At 38.1% G+C, this 18,152-nt stretch overlaps 1 protein-coding gene across 1 annotated transcript in view; it reads left to right on the top strand.

The window, feature by feature from the left end:
* Positions 1–18,152, top strand: part of TRPC4 (transient receptor potential cation channel subfamily C member 4) — a gene marked incomplete at both ends in the record, with an annotated part of 95,502 nt that overhangs the window by 68,947 nt on the left and 8,403 nt on the right. The window contains 4 exons of the mRNA XM_082337954.1: positions 1,724–1,863; positions 9,412–9,725; positions 11,919–12,114; positions 13,570–13,764. Coding sequence (XP_082194080.1) covers positions 1,724–1,863; positions 9,412–9,725; positions 11,919–12,114; positions 13,570–13,764 — 845 coding nt within the window. The remainder of the gene's footprint in view (positions 1–1,723; positions 1,864–9,411; positions 9,726–11,918; positions 12,115–13,569; positions 13,765–18,152) is intronic.

Below are 18,152 nucleotides of genomic sequence, written 5' to 3'. Positions count from 1 at the left end.
ATTGACCCCTGTCATGCAATAATGTTCAACTGTTTTCTCACTGTGACTCATCACAATTGATTGCAGCTTGAAAATAAGTGTTAGCTTCTTAACAGTGTTATATTTTCTGTATTAGTTTTATCTGATAACCTAAAGGTAGAGTTGCAGTCAGCCTGTCTAGGCTGTTGTAGACACTAAAATGGGCATATCCCACTTTCCTGTCTACATGTTCCCACCATGGTCCTTTCTCAGAATGTGTTCCCCAAGCTCTGCAGAATGGTGAAATAGTGATGGTGATATGGCTGAAATTGAACCCTATGAAAATAAAAGCTGCTGGATCAGTCATATGATTCAGATACTCCTGAGGCTCATGATTACTGATGATGACACACAGAAACAAGATAGGAACATGTGGCTGAGATTTGAGGGGAAAAGGTAGTGAGGAAGGGAACTTTTCATTTTGAAAGCAGTCAGGAGACAGAAAGACTCAAGCCTAAACACTACAAAATGAAATTAAACTCCTCCCATCTATCCCCCTGCTGCCTTCCAAATAACTCAAAAGCCTACCTGGCACAAACAGGAATAAACCAGGAATTACTTCTTAGGGATCATGTTTGAGAGAAGACACAAGTTTCCCATGCAGTCAACTAGAAGACCATTGAGACAAAATGTTAAGATTTAAGGTGAATTAAGCCCAGACTAGAGTGATGCAGGAGCCTATAGGCCCCTGCACAAAATCTGTTCAACATTTTGTAAAGGAACACGTGATAAGCAGGTGTGGAGAAAAGCCATGTTGAATTAAGTGTATCTCAACATCTATATGTGAGATACTGGTCTATTCTGTGGTTAATTTTGTCCCTTTAATGAGCACAAAAGTAAGAAATTCCTTTAAGAAAATAATTAACTGTGAAAAATTAAAAGTTCTGTTGGTATTGTTATCAAAAAAGCTCTGTAGATAATAATGTGAAATATGCATCTAAATGTTTCATGTTGTTTTATCATACCATATTATATAATATTGTGGAGTATCTTCTTCAGAGAAGTTTTAATGTTTATGACATTAAAGAGTCTCCACACAGTTGTCTCTGGAGCTGTTAAACCAAGTTCATGTCAAACAACTTGCAAAATTTCCCATTGAGACTGAATATTTCTGTATCACTTTGTGTCCAGTGCAATGCATGCTCTGCTCACCTGTGAACAGTTTCCATTTCTTCATGTCCCAAAGAAAGGAATCAACACAAAATATTCTGCTGGAGACACTACTCTTTCCTATAGAAAAGAGAGACTCTAGTTCAGCGTTGACAACAACAATAGAAATTCTCTTCCTTATTGTGTGGGTTCCAATTAAAATAAATGAATGCATTGGATTGACTCCGGCAGTAATAAATTTTCCAGTTTGAATTATGTTGCAGTAGATACCAAGGACAGACTTGGCAGTGGTGACTGCTTTTAAGACCTTTTTTATACTTATTAGGATACAATGGGAAAGGAGATTGAAGAAAGCCATAGAAATTGCCCTTGTACAAGCAGATGATTTTTTTTTTAGTTTTGCCTGACAAATTAATTCCGGAAACATTAATGACAAGATAAAATTTCACCTAACTAGATGTGTAATTTAGAGCACTTATCCACCTTCCCTTTATAATTAATGTAAGGAGAATCAATCCATTGTGAGATAAGTGTCTAGAACAGTCACAGTCTTTTATTTTATATTCATGCTTAATGAATTATGTTCTATTTACAGGTTTTATCTGGGGTGAAATTAAACAGATGTGGGATGGTGGACTACAAGACTACATTCATGATTGGTGGAACCTCATGGATTTTGTAATGAACTCCTTGTACTTAGCAACAATCTCTTTGAAAATTGTTGCATTTTCAAAGGTAAACTTTTTTAAAAAATTCAGCAAAATATTTAAGATAAATGAAATTAGGCTTCTTCAGACTTCTGTATCTGGAGGTTCTCAGACTTAGCAATACAAGAGGTGTATGATGTTCTCATTCAATCTTCTGCAGCTATGACAAGAAGCTAGACCAGGATAAGAGCTAACAAAACATTGTGATTTATTTTTTGTTCTTGGCCCAAGCAATCTTTTGTTATTTGATCCTCATCAGTCATACTGTCATTTTCTTGGAAAAGCAAAATCACTGGTCATATTTAATAATGTTTGCACAAAATTATGTTTTGTGTTAGTCTTTGCCTATTTTTCAGTAAGAAATTATTGCCCCTAAGGCAATTTTACACACCATGCAAAACATCCAGACAAGACTACAAGAAAAATATTTACTCAAAATTAAGGGGAGGGGGGAGCTAAAGACCAAGATTTTAATTTTGTTTTGAAAATTTATGATAAGTGCAACATGAAAAAGTAAAGCTGAAGGTGATAAAATGATCACTTCAGGCTGGGTATGTTCATTTTCTCATCCTTTTCATGGACTTTTTATGAATAGTTTTATATTTCCACTGTTTGCAGTATCTTCCAGCAAAACAGCCCTTCTTTCCAAAGCCATGGAACATGTTGCATTTTGTATGTATTCAACATGAATACATAGTATGATATAAATTCCTCATAAAATGACATATTTTAATCAAAAAATGGTCTCAAAAGCAAGGAAACCACATCTGAAAGGAAATGAAAGCATTTCTTAGCATCTGTTATGGAGCTCTTATGACATCCAAGTAAAGACGAGCAGCCCATTTTTACTGGCCACTGTGATCAGCATTGTATTTCAGCTGTTTCAAGTTCTCTGCCACCAGCTACCCTGTATGCATGGAAGGAGAGTCTCTCCTCTGCCAAGATCCTTTTGGCTGGGAAAAGAAGAGGAGACAACCGTCAAGTAGCTGGTTACACCTCCTTATCCTCAAAGAGCAGCTGTTCCTGCTGCAGCCCTGCCATAAGTGTATAGGAACCTCTAATTTACATCATCTTGTGTCTATTCACAAGGGTCCACATGTCAGCTGATCAGGGGCAGGGATGAGCAAAGACCTGTGATCTGTTGACACACCAGCCTCCTCCTGTGACAAAAGGTTTCTGGCATGCTGGATCTCTGGCTGCAAACCTTTGGGAGTCTTCTCACTCAAAGAAATTTGGAGCTGTTGCCTGAAAGAGCAAGATGCTCAAAAGTGCGAGGAGAGCTGTCATTTAAAGCTGATGAAATGTCTTTTTATACACAAGGATGCCTTATCATAAAGTGACTGGAAAACAAATAGTCATTTCACTGTCCCATGTAACAAAGTGAGCAGTTCATTGAAAATGCATGTTTCCAAAGCGTTGGAGATGGACAATTATTCACTTTGGAATAATATTAATTAGAAGACATTATAATCCCTTCATCTCCCAGACAGCTTCTGTGTGCGGTAATCAGATTCCAAGGTGACAGTATCTGGGATAATATGCATCCATTACTCTCCAAATTAGCGCTTGCATGCCAATCATAATCAACACTGCATAAAGCACTATCTTTGGTTCTGCGGCTATTATTTTTTTACTGCATGTGCAATGTTGCAGCCAAATACCTTTTTGTTCCTTAAAAGAGCCTCAGTTGTGGAGCCAATTGAAACACGTGATGACATAATGAACAGAGTAATACAAGTGTAATTTAATATCCATCCAGCCACATTTCCTTCAAATACCTACAACAGAGTTCCCCACCTCTGTGCCAGATGAGATTGAGAGGATGCCAAATGTAACCAGTACGTTGTGATGTAAAGCTTTTATTTTCACTTCCTAAACCTTGCAAGACAGGTTTTTCTAAAATACAGCTTTTCTGTATTTATTGAATCAAATATATGAGCAGTTCTTAGATGTATTCTACCTTCTATGAATCAGCTCAAGCCACCTAAGAAAACATTTTAACCAACTTCCTTGAATGAAATTATGAGAGTGCCCTCATACTACTCTCCTGTGTGATAGATTTTTCTCAGAGAAAAATGTAGTGTTTGTTGCCCATTCAAGGCTCTCTGACTGACACAGTAGTTAAGCAGATGGATATTAGTTACAGCAGCTGATGGGATAGTGTAAAATACACCAAAGAGTGTAATTTCAGGATGAGAGAACTGCTAAGATAGCTCAAAGTTATCTGTTTCACTGCCAGTATTCAGATAAAATGAGTACATCTCATATTTTTCAAAGGGCTATGCTTTTTGTCTCTGATTGTATATCAACATGTGAGGTCTTTTTAAATTACCCAGTATATCCACTGAAAATGCTCTCTCCCTGATAAATAATGTGATTATAAATAGTGCATTGTCACATGTTTTATGAGAGTACAAGATGACTGATTTTAAGCAACACATCTGTTTTGTTGAAGGGTTATAAATATAAATAGAAATCAATGTGCTCTAAGAAAAATGGTTCTTTTTATGTTTTTGGAAGATAATTTATTTTGTACTGATGCATAAAGTTAGGTACAGTGCCAAGTTATGTGCAGACCCTGCTTGCTTTATCTTAAATATTTGTTAAACCTGAGCATTGGACCTAGTGCTGCTTGCTTCCAGTTCTGCTAGAGATTGCATGCAAGTTCATATTACTGATTATATGCCTCAGCTACTGACATGAAAATCTAGTAGGGAAACAGGTTCCTATTCAAGGTAAGAACTCTGAAAAGTAACTAAAAATATATTATTTGTCTCAATATTTACTGGCCTAATGATCACTGTGTCAGGTCTGCTCTGTTCAGTAGTAAATAAGATTATATTTCTCTTCTGCCACCACTTCTGCAGAAGCTAACATCTTCTTCTTACATGTTTGCATTGTAAAATGGTTTTGATTGATATTTCACCAGATTCACAGACCAAATGTCCATTTACATTGGAGTATTAACCCTCCTCCCCCCCCAAAAAGTTATAGACTGAATTCCTCAGTGTAATTACTGTTTTAAAGCTCTTTGCTAGGCCATTCCCCTGCCATCTTCCTACTGCTGCTCTGAAATTCAGAATAATGAATGCAAAGATTGGGACGTACATTTGAAAACAGGAAGAGTTCACATTCACATATGGCCTCTCAGAAAATGACGTAAAGTCCTTTTCCTGAAATGGATATTATTTAACCTTTCTTTTTGTTATCAGAAAAAGGGGTCACATTTGACCAAGGTCCAACAGCCCGTTAAACATTCAGGTAGCCTGATCTACACGTCTATTTGATCTCTCTTGGTGCTTTCATGAGATCTACAGTTCATGACTTTTGTTTTCATGGGAAAACAGTGATCGCCCAGCTTTTTTCTCACAAATGGTTCTGATATTAGTTTTGCATTTGAATTCCTTTGAGTAACGATTAAGAATCTTGTATTCCCTGGGTGCCATTGCACAATCATCATATATTTGCCTTGAAACTCTACTGTTTATATCCTGCTCAATTTGTTTTCTGCTTTTCTTAATTTTCCATTGATGTGCCATGTACATTTCCTTCAACCAGTGAGCCAATGATAGGTATTATTATTTAATCATGTTAAATGATGGTTGGCTTTGTTACACGTCAAAAGGTTGTGTTTGCATTTGAAGTGGGGACAGAAATTCAGCAGGGTCACAAAATAATAAAGACCGTGAAGCGTCAACATCATAATTTACAGCAAGCTCAGTGTTGTTATATTTGCTTTTACTGTTTTCCATTCCCTAGAACAATAACCATTTATTTATTCTATATAGAACAGAAGAACATCAACAAGCATGAGTGAGAGAATAAATACTTCCCTTCTGCATGTTTTGGGTTGTTTCGTCCTAAAATACAGTTTTTTCGTATTATTTTCACTGTTTCTGGTTTTAATATGCCTAGTCTTTTCGCTCCTCTGCTTTCTTTTCCTTTTCACATGTGAGCTTCTTTGTTCTCCTGGTTCTTCTTTTATATTTCTAGATTTCTTTTAAGCATCCTTTAGTTAGTGGAATCAATAGGGTTTTGTCGTCCGAGGCCTCTTGTACTCATGATTTTCTTTATATTATTTGCTGTCTTCTTTCAGCTAGTATATTTCACAGATCATTTCCAAACTTACTTTTCAGGCCTTCACCTTTCTCACTATTTTTCAGCCAAGTATTTCCAGTCTTTTAAATCATGTCTCTTCAAAACTAATACAACAGCCCTCACTGTCTGCTTACAACCATGAAACTTTTTGCATTGTATCTGCACATGCAGGAAGCACTTGGGCCCAAGAGAGACAGAGTCAGTTAAGCTGAAATAACACAGTTGTGCCTTTTTTACAAATAAGAGGTCATTTGATCTTTTCTGACTGTTTTAACACACCAGTTTTGTGTCTCAATCCAGAACATCATAGATAAAGTCCTTTCTTTTCACCTTTCTCCTTAACCTCATCTCTTCTAGAAAAGGTGACATTGGATACATCTCGTCAGACTACAACTGTAAGATAGCCTCTCCCCCTACCCCAATAATCAATGAGGAGAAACAGAAAGTTAAAGAGCAACTCATCTGACCTGTTTGGGATATCTGCTTTCCTACTACTCTTTTTCTCTGCTGACTGTAAAAGGAGGTGACAGAGAGCACAGATGTGGCTGTCCACACCTGATGGGTTTAACCTCACCGTTGCTCTCTTACTATATCATATGCTATCCTTATTTAGTATCCTGTAGTTCCATGTTTTTCTCAGAAGGTTATTTCCTTAGGTTTTTTTTCCCCTGCTTTTTTAACTTCCTTGGAATCTGCCACTACTTGCCTTCACCTAAAATATGTCTGCAGTTGGATGCTTTTGATTCTCTACCAAAAGCTCCATCTCTTCCTAGTTTCAAATATCTTCTTAAAATCTTTTCAAGAATATATTTTACCTTATTCCCTCAATACACCTTGTGTGCTTTTCCCTAATCTGAGCATCTACTGCACTGTTCAGCACCTAATCTTTGCTGGTAACGACAATTGTTCCTACTTATTTAATAGGTGCAAGTTTTCACATACCAGGGTTGCAAAGTGCCATCAGAATTCACAGTAATATACTGTATAATATTAATCAATGAAAGACATTCTAGAAAACATGCTGAGAAATTCTCACCTCTTTTCTCAATAAACACTGAAAATTTTTTCTTCATTTTCTTCTTCCTTTTATCTCTTAGCTGATCTCTCTGGTAGCTCAGTTCTGTTTTCTGTTGCCTGTTACTTCGTCACCAGTCTTGAATCAATCAGAATTGGACTGAAGGGCAATAGCGAATGAGACAGAAAAGCATCCCTCTTGGAGCTACAATGTCAAATGCAGCAAGACTTGATTTTACAACATGATCATTAGGGGAGATAGTCTAATGAAGAGACTACTGACCTATGACTCCAGCAGGTCTGGATTTAATTCCCTACTCTGTAGAGAACAAATATCACTGGTGGTTGAAATGTAAGGCTAAGTAATTCTTAACTCTTCAATGGACTACTATCCTCCAGTTTTGCAGTTCTCATTCCCAAATCAACAAGACTGTCAGATGCTATGGCTGTTTGTATCTGAGTAAATAAAAATGTGCCAGGGATTGCTGTCAGGCACTGGGACTGTCTCACTTGCACTGCCAGTCAGTTAGAGCAAGCCCGGCATGGTGAGGTCCTGTGCCAACTAGCACTGTCCAAAATAATGCCGCAATTTGAATCATAGAATCACAGAATCATAGAATGGTTTGGGTTGGAAGGGACCTTTAAACATCATCTAGTCCAGCCCTCCTGCAATAAGCAGGGACATCTTCAACTAGATAAGGTTGCTCAGAGCCCCATCCAGCCTGACCTTGAATGTTTCCAGGAATGGGGCATGTACAACCTCTCTGGGCAAACTGTTCCAGTGTTTCACCACCCTCATTGTAAAAAATTTCTTCCTTAGATCTAGTCTGAATCTACCCTCTTTTAGTTTAAAACCATTACCCCTTTTCTTAGCGCAACAGGCCCTGCTAACAAGTCTGTCCTCGTCTTTCTTAAAAGCCCTCTTTAGGTATTGACATTGACCACTACTCTATGGATGCAACCATCCAGCCAATTCCTTATCCACAAAATAGTGCACCCGTCAAATCCATATCTCTCCAATGTAGAGAGAAGGATGTTGTGGGGGACCATGCCAAAGGCCTTACAGAAGTCCAGATAGATGACATCTGTAGTTCTTCCCTTGTCCACTGATGTAGTCATTCCATCATAGAAGGTCACTAGGTTGGTCACAAAGGACTTGCCCTTGGTGAAGCCATGTCTCGAATCACCTCCCTGTCCTCCATGTGCCTTAGCATATCTTCTAGCAGGATGAGTTCCATGATCTTTCCAGGCACAGAAGTGAGGCTGACAGGTTGGTAGTTCCCAGGGTCCTCCTTTTTACCGTTTTTTAAAAATGGCTGCAATATTTCCCTTTTCCCAGTCAGCAGGAACTTCACCTGACTGCCGTGACTTTTCAGATATCATGGAGAGTGGCTTGGCAACTACGTCAGCCAATTCCCTCAGGGCCCTGGGATGCATCTCATCAGGTCCCATGGACTTATGTATGTTCAGATTCCTCAGGTGGTCTCGAACCACTTTGAGAGCAGTCACCTTCTTTGGAGGGTGTGTGTGATGTGGAAATGTTGTTATGCCTGGCTATGTTGTTCCATCTGGCTCCGGTGACACAGAATAGTAGCTTTCCTTACTACTGAAGGCATGCTCAGCAGCTCTGAAGGATGCATCTGGATGGCCTAGATTAGGTAAATACAGACTGCACCATTGTCCTGTTTTAAAATCTGCTTCATATTATATTATCCCATCATTTCAGAGTGCTTCATAGCATTGAATCTGTCTTCTGATTCGTTCTGTAAAACAGATTAATGAGACCAAATAAATAATAATGAGTCTGCCACAGTACTTAAGCCTCAGTTCAAAGTAACATCTTTCATCTTCAAGAAATTTTTGGTAGAGCTGGAACGTAAAGAGTCACAGTTCCAGGGATCGGACTGTTTGATAATGAGACACACAAGCAGTTTGCCATGGTTCATTAATAAACAGTTTTTTCATCATTGGTCCAGTGTTAGTGATTAAGCGATATACTTATTCCTTGATTAAATGTTTTCTTCCAACTTGCCAAAGTTCTTGTGGGTTTCTATCCATCATTGTCATATCTGCGCTTTTCTCCAAAGACCTAATTTACCTGATTTTACAACTGAAAGCTTCTATAATTCTAAAAACCCAGGTGTTCAAAAACTGTTCCTTTACTCTGTCAGAATTGTTAGACTTGCTTTTGCTACTGTGAAAATTATAACCAAATGCAAAACACAGGCAAAAAACTAGAAAGCATAGACCACCCTGCGGATAAAAATGAAGGACAAGTACATGGGAACTGCCCATTTTTTGTTTTGCTAAAATAAAAAACTCTCCTGAAGAAATGTTGCTTTCCAAATGATGTTTACTTTTATTGTCCTATCTGCAAATTAATTGAACAGCTTATAAAGAAACTGATACACTTGTTTATGCATAAAAATAGAGGAGTAATTTCTTCCCTTCTGCTTTTTTCCAGTATAGTGGGTTAGTTCCACGGGAGAGCTGGGACATGTGGCATCCAACCCTGGTGGCTGAGGCCCTGTTTGCAATTGCAAACATCTTTAGCTCCCTACGCTTGATCTCATTATTCACTGCGAATTCTCACCTGGGACCTCTGCAGATATCTCTAGGAAGAATGTTGCTGGACATTTTGAAGTTTCTCTTCATATACTGCCTTGTGCTGCTAGCTTTTGCAAATGGATTGAACCAGCTGTACTTCTACTATGAGACAAATGAACCCGGCAACTGCAAAGGAATACGATGTGAAAAGCAGAATAATGCATTTTCAACGTAAGTGGCTGATCTATTTCTATCCTCGCCCTCTGCCCCCGATGTTTTAATCACTTAGATGTTGTTTACAGGCAAGAGGCTGTCTGTTTTCTGTTGGTATTACAGTGGTGTCCTGACAGACACATCTAAAGTTACCCCAATAAAAAAAAATATTAACATTACGTCACTCTGTAATAATGTTCATCCGTACCAGAGTGAAGTCCGTACAATTCAAGATATCTCAAGAGATATAAAGATAAAATAAAGAGAAGGGGGAGATAATATGAGATTAGAAAGTACATATTTAGAATTAAGGGGAAAAAAGTCACGAGATCAGAGCTTGCTTATCCAGGCAGCTGTCACTCTGCATTTCTTTCTGGCTACTTGTGGGCATTAAATAAGTTTGGTGTTCTAAAACATGTAGATGTGATAAACTGATGCAGGAAAAAACACTCAGTCCGGGCTTCTACTGACCCAGAGTCTACTCCACACAATCAAACACTGTATTCTAATACTGTATTCATCTATAGTACCAAACCAGTACCAAGTGAATACTCTATCTTACCTTTCAACTTCCAATCTGAATCAAACTCCTGCTATAAATACCTGTTCCCTATTACCTTCTATGAATTATATCTAGGCTGTTTTTAAAATATATTTATTACCAATGGCTTCCTTCTCAAAGTAAATAATTTTATAAAAATAACACCTTTTATATCATCTTAATCAAGTACCTTTGCTCAGGCACAGCGTATTTATCTTGCATATTAATAACAACTTATGCAAGTCTAAACTTTGTGTGATCTGAACAGAAAAGCACAGGGAAATTTTTCAGAGCTGAACATTGAGGGAAGCAATATTATTCATCTGGGAAATAGTGGCGACTACTGGTACTAGTGCCAGAAGAAGGTGTCAAGGCAAACTGTGATGCCTTATGAGCCTTTTCTGCAGCTGTGAGCAGGGGAGAATAGTGGTTGTTCAATTTGTGCTCAGACAAGTGTAAACCATACAAGAGACTCCAAAGCAGTACTTTACCACTCATATACACTGTATAACAGTAGCAGACATTCAGGACCTAGAGTTTCTAGAAATAAAAGCATACAGCTCTCTCAGGTATCTCTGTAGGACAGGACTGTACTGGGTTGCATGACAAAGTTATGTTTCAGAGATGATACCGCATGGTGGGAAAGGGGATGAGGGGTTAAGTTTTGCCCAATTCTGGGCAGCATGTCACAGCATGCAAGACTGCCCAGGGTGCTACAAGTCCCCACAGTTCAGCAGCCTCCCTGCTCCAGGTGCAGTGGGGACAGCCCTGGTGGCCCTCACATCCTATCCGGGTAACCTGCTCCTGGTGTCATGGTGAAGGAGCAAGAGAGAGGCCATGGGGAAAACTCACTCCAATTAATCTCAAGATGTGGGACCAGACAAGCAGGAAATTATGTTCCAAACTTTTCAGGAGCAACTGGGCTAACCAGGACCCATGCTTGTGATGCTATAGTGTAGCTGAACATTGTACAAAAGTGAAATTATGTCAAGCTATCTAGTTGCAGAAGATTTTTTTGAAGTTGGTTATTGTTATTTAGCTTCCTAGCTGTTGTCCCGAACTTCTCTAAAGGAATATCATGTCATTTAGTTGTAGAAGCACAAGTTTCATTTGAGAGCGGCAGTTTTTTCTTTTTAATGTCTCCATTCTTTGCAAAACAAAACATATGCTAATGATAATAATGTCCTTCTAATTATACAACACCTTTTATCTAAATGGCTCTCAACACAAACTAGAAATTGCATAAGCTGACAACACCAAGTAGGTATGAGGATACCATAATTGTTTTAGCATCTTGGTGAATCACAATAATTGAGTTACTTTTGGATCCTTGTTCTACCCTCTACAGTCAAGGCAAAGGGTCAAAATACTTCAAAGGCAGCTGTCCAAAATCAGATCTCTAAAATTATATTTATCCCTCAGAAGTTTGAACAAAATCAGTGTTTTACTCGCAGGCTTACTTATAGATTCAGTATTGTGTATCTAGAGGCTCAGATTTGAAACATTAAGCCATTGTTTACCTAGAAAGATATTCCATATATGTTGCCTATATTGTGATCATCCAGCTCAATCAAGTCAAGGACTTTTGTGTGTTTGGGGAAAAACTGAACAATCTGAAAAGTAAATGTGTTGTTATTTTACAGTTATTCCTTTCGGGTTTTGTTTTTCAGATTATTTGAAACACTGCAGTCATTATTCTGGTCTATATTTGGACTCATCAATCTCTATGTGACCAATGTGAAAGCAAGGCATGAATTTACTGAATTTGTTGGAGCCACCATGTTTGGTACCTATAATGTAATCTCTCTGGTTGTTCTACTCAACATGCTAATAGCCATGATGAATAATTCTTACCAACTTATTGCTGTAAGTTGTTCCTTATCCTTAGATCATTTCTAATATATACCTTCTCTCTGTTCCTACATCCCATTTTTCTGTCAGTAAATCTTTTTTACAGCCAGTATGTTGGGACAAATTCTCTAATTCTTTTACACTGTTCTGGAAGGACACAGAAACCAGACCCCAGCTGGACTGGGCAGAGGGGAATTTCCCAAGGTTTTTATATGGTGTGAATGCACAGTTAATAGAAGTTGGATGCCCGTGTTTCATGTACAGTTTTGGACTCATCAGCAATTTGAACAGAAGGTCATGACTTCTCATTCAGTACTGTCCTGATTTCTTATTTAATGGAAACTGTCTTTATCCTTATCAGAGCTATTGGCTTATTTTTATTGCTTAACTGTCTGTCAAGGAGACTAATGAAAATAAACACTGATTCATCATATGGTAATTCAAATATGATCATGCAGAAAGCAAACAAATAAAAGGAAGCTTCACAGTCTTAAGATTTTAAAATGTGCCTTCTTTCTAATCTGGAAATTACAAGTATTTCCACAAAAGAAATACTGACTACCTGTGTTTATATAATGGTAGTTGGCAAAGTCTAGTACACAATAGACTAACATTCAGCAAAATTCAGATTGCAGGTAGAATACTTTTCCTACTAGAACTCCTAAATTACTGGTTTGATTACTATATATCTGGCTAAATATTAAAGGTTAGGGCTGGATCTGTAGTTTAAGTTCTTGGCCACTAAACTTGTTGTCCAAATCTAATATTAGTGATTTAAACTTGTTCAGCTGATAGGATTTAGTAATCTTTCTGTGGGCTTTAGTTTTGATTTTTTTCAAACTTTTCAAAATTATGCAATATTATATAGAAACCAAAATAAATAACATTTCAAATAAAAATAAATTAAAAAAAAAACCAACACAACCTATTCCAAATATATAATTCTGAAGTAGGAGGAAAAAAAGATACTAGACTCAACAGTTTTAAGTAGCCTCATGATTTGTGGGATAACTTATTTGTGAATTTCTGGGGCCGGCAATTACTGAGAGAGTGCATGAGACTTACAGATTTATTGAAGCTGCTACAGAGCAGAGTAATTAGAGTGATCTATGTGGATTAATGATGAGCTGCTATTATAACAAAACATCTCTTCCAGAAAAGCAGCATTTTTTTGCTTGTAATTATCCTGTGTTGTTTGAGACACTTTTAATTATTACCTGTAGCAAGGAAAGAATGGTTGAAAGTGGATATATGCTGTATATATCTAACATCTCTTTACTGAAGTAAAGCAGCTTAGCTTTGCTTTATGTTAAAGACCTTCTGTCAAAAGAAGATGCCAGTATTTTAACAAGAAAATTCATTAGTATTTCAGGGTTGTTCTAGTTTTAGGTTTTCAGATTTTTGTAGAGGTTTGTTTCACCTCCTTAATTACAGCAAAATCTGTGCTGGTGTTGTGTTTCTTGTGTGCAGGATCATGCAGACATTGAGTGGAAGTTTGCTCGAACAAAACTCTGGATGAGTTACTTTGAAGAAGGAGGAACTCTGCCCACTCCTTTCAATGTCATACCAAGCCCAAAGTCTCTCTGGTATCTGATCAGATGGTTATGGAGACATCTGTGCAAGAAAAAAATTAGAAGAAAACCTGAAAGTTTTGGAACAATAGGGGTAAGTCCTGTGTTTTACTCTGCCTGTAGTTCTCCTCTTTGCTGTATAGATGAGTCTTTCTCAGCCTTACAGAGCAGGGAAGCATCTGAACTGTCAGATAATGTGCATATGAGTTACAGAATAATTCTAGCAGAGAATGATGGGGGTTTTTTTACATTCATGTCAGTGTATTTGGCTAAAGAGAAAGCATCATCATATTCCTGTACAATGACAATATGAACTATGACGGTGCCTCATCTACAGATAATGCAAGAAAGATAAAAAGCAATAAAAATATCAGAGATCAAATATGCATACTTGTCTACGAGTCCCAGAAGTGTGGTTGATGATCTCCAGCTCAAGTGTCACAGTTCAAGTATCGCTAACATATCATGAAACACAGAATTGTGGATAAAGCATTCACCATGGGATATTCTCTGTCTTTCTGTCTCTCTCTCTACATCTAATGAAATGGGTTTACACTAAAAGCATTCTTACCAAAAGCTCTTCCCACTAAATAAAATGTTTTGAAAGGTAACAGCATTTACTTGGAATTGCTTGCTTTAATTTACAGGTAGAGTTATTTCATTGGTACCATATTCTAATAGTGCTGATCAGCAGTGACATTTCTAGAAAAAAAGAGGAGAAAAGACACACAAGGGGAACAAGAATAGTCTTGCACCTGGATACAGCAGACGCCTGTGTAATAACTCAGCCACAGACTTTCTCTGGTAGCTTCAGTGGGCAAAGCAGATTTGAATTTGTCCCTCCTGGCTTTATCCAGTTGAGATGCCTCAGTCATCAGCACAGTTTTTCTATATTGTCAGAGGGAATAGTCAGGCAACAACCTAACCCGGCAACAATTAAATCTCTCTAGTTATGTTTTCTGCATTTCCCATAATGATTGAGTCAGTACCTCAGTAACTAGACTGCATTTAGCCAACTCCAACATAAAGAAAACTGTTGTGGGTAAAATGTGGATAATGGCATTTTCCCTATAGCATAGGGATTTGGTGAGTATAAATGTTTTCAAGTCTGTTAGGAACTCAGATAGCAAAGCATTATGAGAGTATGAGAGTGTCATGTGTGGGTAAGGGGAAGAAGAAAGGGTTATTATAGTCCTCATGCTGTTGACCATGGTAGCAAAACATCCATTCATTTTAAAGAAGCCAGGACATACTATACAATTCTTTGCTGGACCATTACTCTATAAACCATTTCTTTGTGTTTCTTTCCAGTTTCTTGAGAAGTGAGTAATAAGGATAGGCTTTTCCCACATATTCTCCTGTCATATCGTGGCATTCAGTTTAATCACCAGATATACTTGAAGGAACAAGTTCACACAGGTGTACAGATATACGATAAAGAGGAAGAGTGACATATAAAACTAATTCACAATTCCTAAGCTGATGAATGGATTTTGTCCTTTTTGTGGAAAGCTTCTAATCAGGCTTATTGCAATATCCTGATCCTGAAAGAAAAATATGCTTCACTTTTAGCTGTCAAACTTGTAGACAGGCAAGAAACAGCCAGAAAAAGAAGCTTATAAGCATGAGAATGACATTGAAACAAACCAATAATAGACTGCAAGAAAGAAACACTGAAAAAAATGTTATAAAATTAATATTAGAAAAGCAGTGAAAAGAAACAAACAGTGATTCAGATATAGAAGTAAAAATAAAAGACATGAACTTGCATGGATGGTGAAAAATTTCAGGAATAAAACATCACTGTTTAACCTAGCAGGGGAAAGAAGTAAATGTAGAGACCAACAAGAGGAAAAACTGTGATTTTGTTAGAAGGAGAAAATCAAGAGGGTGATGTACTTGTGTGTGGGGGAGAGTGGGCAATGCTTTTAGGCATTTGTTAAACATTTGGTAGGGATGATTAGCTAGTGTAAACTGGTGGAGTGATATTAAAATTAATGGAGTGATGCCAGTGTATAGCAGCTGAGGATCTAGGGTTGGTTAACACAGTATCCCTGTTTGACTGACACAGATCCAGAATACGCTTATGCATCCCAGGAAAACCTTCAGGAAAATATTTTCTGTCAGACTTTCTATCCAGGATAAGGGATTTTTTTTCCTTTTTTTCCCCCTCTCAAACTGCAGCTCTGGGAGTAAACTCATTCCTAGCTCTGTGGAATAATAAAGAAAGAGACAAGGTGCTCTCAGCCCCGTGCTGAATGACATGGTGAGGGAAGGGATTCAGAATGATCACCCCCTGGTTCCTGTGGCTAGCTCCTGCTGGGGTACATAAATATCAGCTTTTAGAAATTAGCAGCTTGGGTTTTGGAAAACTGGTGCAGCAAAAGGTCGAAGGGCAGGGAGTCTATACACAGAGCTCGTTGGGAATTTTTCCAAATAGAATTTTATTTTCTTTTTTTAATGAAAAAAAACCAAATTCCTTAAACCCCCAAATTTTTCATTAATATATACCAGTTTCAAAGAAGCTTTTGTTGGGAAAGACTTTTCAGCTTCAGGATGGAATTTCTGTTTGGAGAGAGAAGCAGCAGGTGCCAAGTAAAGCAAATAGCTTGGGCTAAGGGAAACCCAGGTTCACTTCTCTTCTCCAGTGGATATTTAATTATTTACCCCAAGCAGAACAGCTCTGACAGAAGAGATTTCCATCTCAAAATCATTAAGACCCTGGGGGGGGTGGGGGGGCGGGGCAGGGAAAGTGCTCTCTTGGGAGAACAGAAGAGAAGGAGCTGAACCTGGCTTCCCTATAATTTGAATATGAACCACTAATTACTGAACTGTTTGGGAGTGGAGGACATAAGTGAGGAAGAGATGTAGGATATTTTTAGTTAATTTCTGTAGAGTAAATTAAAAGAAAATGTTTGATGAGAAAAAGTGGAAATCCCAAAGTCTGTGAGACAACAGGGCCATATCCATCACTAGTTTCCACTACAGAATAGGCACTTAGCTGCAAGTATAGCTGGAACCCCTCTGAAGCAGAGGGCTCACCAGCAGAGCCATCATGGCAACAACACTTCCAGCTGTCTGGAAAAAGTGAGTGGCTGTGGCTGACCAGGCAGATTGAGTCCACACATCTGGGCATCTCAGAAAACTATGAGCTTTGTTGGGACCTACTTCTTGTCACTGAGTACTGCATTACGAACTCTGATTCCTTCTCTATGACCAGTAATGGGGAAAAAAACACTATACACTCAGTTTCAGGCTTATTTTCTTGGCTGTATGAATGTATGGATGCCATGTTGTCTATAAGGCAGAACTCACATTTCAAAATATTTTGTTCTGAAACCTCTAAATGCTAACTTTCTTATTAGGAAGCTCTAATCAGCGGTGACGTACTATGGTGTTTTCCAGTAGAAAAAGGGATAGTGTGCATCCAAAGCCTGAGTCAGTGTTAGAGGATACAAAACAGATGATAGACAGAATGCAGCCGGCTTGTTAAAGCCAGCATTTTTCAAGGATCAGGCATGATATCTGCATAAGAAGCCTTAGTACCAAAAAGCCAGGAATTATGAACTATGAATGAATCAAGGATGTGTTAAATGTGTCACCAACAATCCACTGTAAAAATATATATACGTGTACACTTGAAAGTTCATTATATGCAGGCAGAAGTCATAAAGAAAGGGTTCAGGGTCAGGATAGCTTACAGCAGATGTGCTAGTGAAAGGATTTATCTGGCTCATATGAAGAACAAAAATGTCAGTAGAAATAAGTATGGCATGGTTGTTTGGGAGGACCATCTACTGTGCTGCTTATAACAAAGCTATCATGGGAAAGAGCAGGGTCTGCAGGGAAGTGAGGTGCCTCTGAAGAGTGATGATTAATTTGCTTCTCCTTGAATGTCAGTTTTGTGGCTCTGCTGTCCTTTGTTGTACTGGGACAGCTGAAACAGTGGATGGTGGAGTCAAGGGGAGCTTTTTCAAGGGACTGGATTTTTCTCCAAAGCAACATGGTGATCAGCCATGCTGGTGGCAGCTTCTCTAGCCACAGCTACACCTGAAGGAAGGCCAGGATGCTTACATGTGGTTTACTAGTACTTCAGCTCTGCTATCAATCAGACAAAGATCTTTTACCTTTCAGACTTCAGCACATTTTAATTTTCTGTCATTTTGACATAAACCAGGTATGCAGCATTCTCTTTAGCTATTATCACAAAGTATCTCCTACACTTAAAACTGAAATAACAGTGTGAACTGCTCTTTATATATATATATAGCAGTTCTGTTAACGTTGTCAGCTTGCCTTTGCAAAAGCCAGATTAGTAATGTAACTCTATTGATTACGCTGAAGTTTTTCTGACTGCCCAAGGCTTTTGGGTGTCTCAAGGATATTCCTGTTGGCCATCTGAAATCCATTGCTATTTCAAAATAGAAGAGATGTAAGAAAAGAAACCCCAATCCCACTGGAATAAATTGTACTATTTTCCTC

This window comes from Platalea leucorodia, assembly GCF_965183815.1.
Source record: "Platalea leucorodia genome assembly, chromosome: 2".
Taxonomy (NCBI): Eukaryota; Metazoa; Chordata; class Aves; order Pelecaniformes; family Threskiornithidae; genus Platalea; species Platalea leucorodia.
This window is presented reverse-complemented; position numbering and strand designations above follow the sequence as displayed.